This window comes from Vollenhovia emeryi, unplaced genomic scaffold (assembly GCF_000949405.1).
Source record: "Vollenhovia emeryi isolate VEMERY1.0 unplaced genomic scaffold, V.emery_V1.0 DF939350.1, whole genome shotgun sequence".
In the NCBI taxonomy this organism is placed as follows: Eukaryota; Metazoa; Arthropoda; class Insecta; order Hymenoptera; family Formicidae; genus Vollenhovia; species Vollenhovia emeryi.
In genome coordinates this window covers 37,090-41,126 of record NW_011967016.1, presented here as the reverse complement: position 1 = coordinate 41,126, position 4,037 = coordinate 37,090, and the positions used below count along the sequence as shown (strand labels likewise).

General features: G+C 36.2%; 1 protein-coding gene across 1 annotated transcript in view; it reads left to right on the top strand.

Moving 5' to 3' along the window:
* Positions 1-4,037, top strand: part of LOC105558378 — an 88,904-nt gene that overhangs the window by 48,661 nt on the left and 36,206 nt on the right. Inside the window, exon 3 of the mRNA XM_012005999.1 lies at positions 2,653-2,733. Coding sequence (XP_011861389.1) covers positions 2,653-2,733 — 81 coding nt within the window. The remainder of the gene's footprint in view (positions 1-2,652; positions 2,734-4,037) is intronic.

The window sequence follows — 4,037 nt, the reverse complement described above, 5'->3', positions numbered from 1 at the left end:
TTTTTCTATGAAATTTCATATATGATTCATTAAAATATGATTAATTAGTTCTTGAGTTATAGACATTTGAAATTTTTGGAAATCATTATTAAAGATAATTTGCGATAGTTACAGCAACCACAGACATTTCTCAAACAAGGTGATCTTTACGTGTCCTTGAGGAAACTGTTCAAGGTCATATTTATATTACTATGTTATGCACTACTTAAAACCGTACAACTTTCATGTTTAACATTTTTCTCCATCTTACATATTTAAAAAGTTATTTAGAGTTACCTTATAAGGATACATACAGACATACATACATATATACATACACACATACATACATACATACATACCGAAATTTTTCTGAATGTGATTTTTGGACGTTTTGGAAGATTCTAAACATGTTTACAAAGAAAACTGGAAAAATATTTTTTGACGAAACAATTCAAAAGCACATAACTCCGAAAGTACCTAACGAAAATATAATGTATTATAGTGTTTTGGAAAGCTCTTGAGGTAAGCTATAAGAATATGCATTAAAAAAATGGGTTTTTTTCAAATTAAAATTAAAAATTTCAGGATGATCTTTACGTGACCTTGAGGAAGCTTTTTAAGGTCATATTTTTATTACTATGTAATGCAGTACTTGAAACCGTCCAACTTTGATGTTTACCTTTTTTTTCCATCATGTATATTTAAAAAGTTATTTAGAGTTACCTTATAAGGATACATACAGACATACATACATACACACATACACACATACATAACGACATTTTTTCTGAATGTGATTTTTGGACGTTTTGGAACATTCTAAACATGTTTTCAAAGAAAACTGGAAAAAAATTTTTTTCGCGAAAACAAAGCTTCCTCTATGAGGAAGCAAAATATGTTAATTCGCGACTGGCGTGGCTCTTATAAAATCTATATTCGCGAAAAATTAATAACGTCATAGGTGGCGTAACGTTCTGTCATGCAGTTCGCGGAAAGCTTGAAGAAAACGATGAAGCTCGGTGACACGCGCATTATGATTGATATTCCTTCGACTATGCCATAAAGCACAAGTATAAAAGAAAAGAACGTCCTGTTACTTGTTGAATTTTTAGCAGCAAATATTCAGAAACTTTCGCATTCGAAAGAAGAATTATTTCTCGACGATAACGAAAAAAGCTTTGATTTTTTAATAGCGACAGTCATGTATTTTCTTACTTCTTCTTTGTCTATAAATATTATATATCACTAAAATCACTTAAATGCAATTATTTAAACAGAGTTCAACTTTGTACGATATTTTTCGAAGATTTGCGATTTTTCTCTACTTTAAAAATGATTTTTTGTCAGTGGTGTTATTGCCATTTTGTACCTCTTTAAGCGCAGAAAATGAAAGTTAATCTTTAACATTTCAATAGCAAAAACATCAATTAATGTTAAATGAGATCGTAAAGGCTTTGAAACATGAACTTTGTTCAACTCATTATTTCAACTATTTCCTTGAACAATTTCTATTTAATCGTAGCCGCTGCGTCGGAAGTGCCTATGGTAACCGCAAAGTTGCTTTACCATCGCCTGTGGAATCGCCAAGTAAGATTGCGCCTTGGTCGAGGTCTGGATTTCATCCGAGAAGCGAGAAATTATTTTGAGAACAGGGCGGGAATAATTTTTCGATAAAAATGACACTTTTGCAATGAAAACATAGACATTTCAGAAATTCCGCATCCACGTACAGTTTCTTCTCTTGCGAACATAGCTCGTAATGTTAAAAAAATGGATAAAGTAAAAATACAAGCATAACTCATAAGGAAACATTAGTTAACTCCATTATTTTATTATAAAGTAAGGCAAACGTAAATGCGTAAAAGGTTGGTGTAGTTGCATTGATTATTTCCAGATTAATTTATATTTAGACACGAATTGTTAATATATTGTTAATATATTATATGAATATATCACATGTCTACGCGCATTAATTTAATTCAAATTATGATCAAAACTTGCGAGCATTGATGCTCGAGTATGTATCGATTTCACATATCGATTTGTGTGCTTATGGTAAAATACTACTATACGTTCGCATCAATAAGAAGAGAAGAGATAGACATTCTCGACTTCAGCCTCGGCTGACGAGTGCAGTGGTAATAATAATTACCGTAATAATCCGTAACGGGTATTCTCGCCGCTGAAATCCCATTGTACTTAGAAAACGTTACGGTTGCCACGAGTATTAGCTTACGCTAACGGCGAGGACTCAGAAGGTCGCGGTTTGCGAATAACTCACCTCCTTTTATTACCAAGATCAGTGCGAAACACTTTACAAAGGCGCGGTTGAGATATTGGTGAATATAGAGTGTATATAACATCTCGAGGGTCATATCAAATATCGTGGATGAATAAGAACTTAAGCCTAGAGAGAGGTATCGTGCTTTTGCTCACGGCGTTTCTTATTAGCAGCAAGAAGTAAAAATCGAAAGTTCCTGGTTTATTATTTTTTTATGCATTCACAAGTATATTTAATAATCATGACGGTACAAAACAATGTTAGACGACATTATTACGAAAAAATTGAAATTATGGTAAACAAAATGCAGAGAAAATAAAATAATTGGAAATTAACGAGAAGCTGTAACCAATTTTTACTTCAGTCTGACAAATATATAATTGTTCCAGACCGCATTGCACACCGGAGTTGGCGCCCAGCAGCAGCTATTGGAGCCCAGAATGGCGCAATTGGAGACCCTAGAGGCTAAGGTAATGTTGGAAATGGAAAATTCTTAAATCCCTCAATTTTCCTAGAAATTAGGGCATTCATTGCCAAATTGTTGCCACTGGGATTCCAATTATATCCCAAGGTGAAATGGCACGCAAGGACTCACGCGATGGAAAGTTATCCTGAGTCTGTGGCACCCTCCTGGTCCTCGATATTCTTTTTGCTTTTGTTTCCCCCGTGCCTGCCGGCAGTACCGACCGTCCTGTGGGAGCTGTTTTTACTGGTACCCTCGGAAGAAACCGAAGGCAATGTTTCGCGGTTATTGGCGGGTCGGCATTATAGCCCGCTGGTTTCTTAAGCCTGTCCGGCCAATGATTTATATGCAGATGCGTGAACCCCGTTTGGTCCAGAGGTCCTCGAAGCCAAACTCGATGGTCAGTTGGGGGAGGGGAAAGAGAGGAAGACGGCGAAGAGAGACTAGAGACTCCTCCTGCTCGCATCGGTACCATTAAAAATGCCCCGGCGCAGACGCCCAGTGGCGCAGCATCCGCAAGAATCGTTTGGTTTTTTCGAAACGTTTTAACAAGAACGTTAGATTGAGCGCGCAGCGCTCGCGAGCTCGTTTTTCGTCAACGACGCTTTTACCTTTTTTCCTCTTTTCGCTTTTTTTTTGTACGTCGTTTAAGTCGTCGGATTCCTCGCGCCTGATTGCAGGGAAGGGCAGGTTGAAATTGAAAATTATGCGGACGGCGACGCGCTATTATATGCCCCACGACTACCACGCGTTTTTCATAAACTACGAAACGGCAGCGCTTCGCTCCTGCAAAGTACAGGAAGCTTTCTTTATAGGCTCCGCTAATATCGCGGTCGAAAGTAAAAGTAAAGCCCGCAAAAACTCGTTTAAACCAGGCATATAGGCGGAACAAACGTGGGGTTGATTGAGGAGAGATGTAAATTTAAAAAGATTTCGTGTTACGAAATTATTTAAAGTTGCAAATACGCGTGCCCAAGTAAAACAAAAAGTCATTTAAAAACCAAGATGATATCAAAAAGTAATCATTTCTAGAAAGTCAAGACGATATTGTTTAACGGTTTTAATTAAACATGTTTTGACTTTTCGATCACTCTCACTGAGAGAACGCAAATTGCTCGTGCATGCAAAATGATTAAAATCTCACAGTTATTATTACATTTTACGAATTCATGTAAACTTGATTTCTGAAGCGTTGATATCCTTTTTACATTCAAGATATAAAAGCTAAGCATACAAGTCTTACAAAATATTGAATATTGCACTCATACAAATTATATTCTTATCGTAATAGTGTAATCGGTAATTATGCAT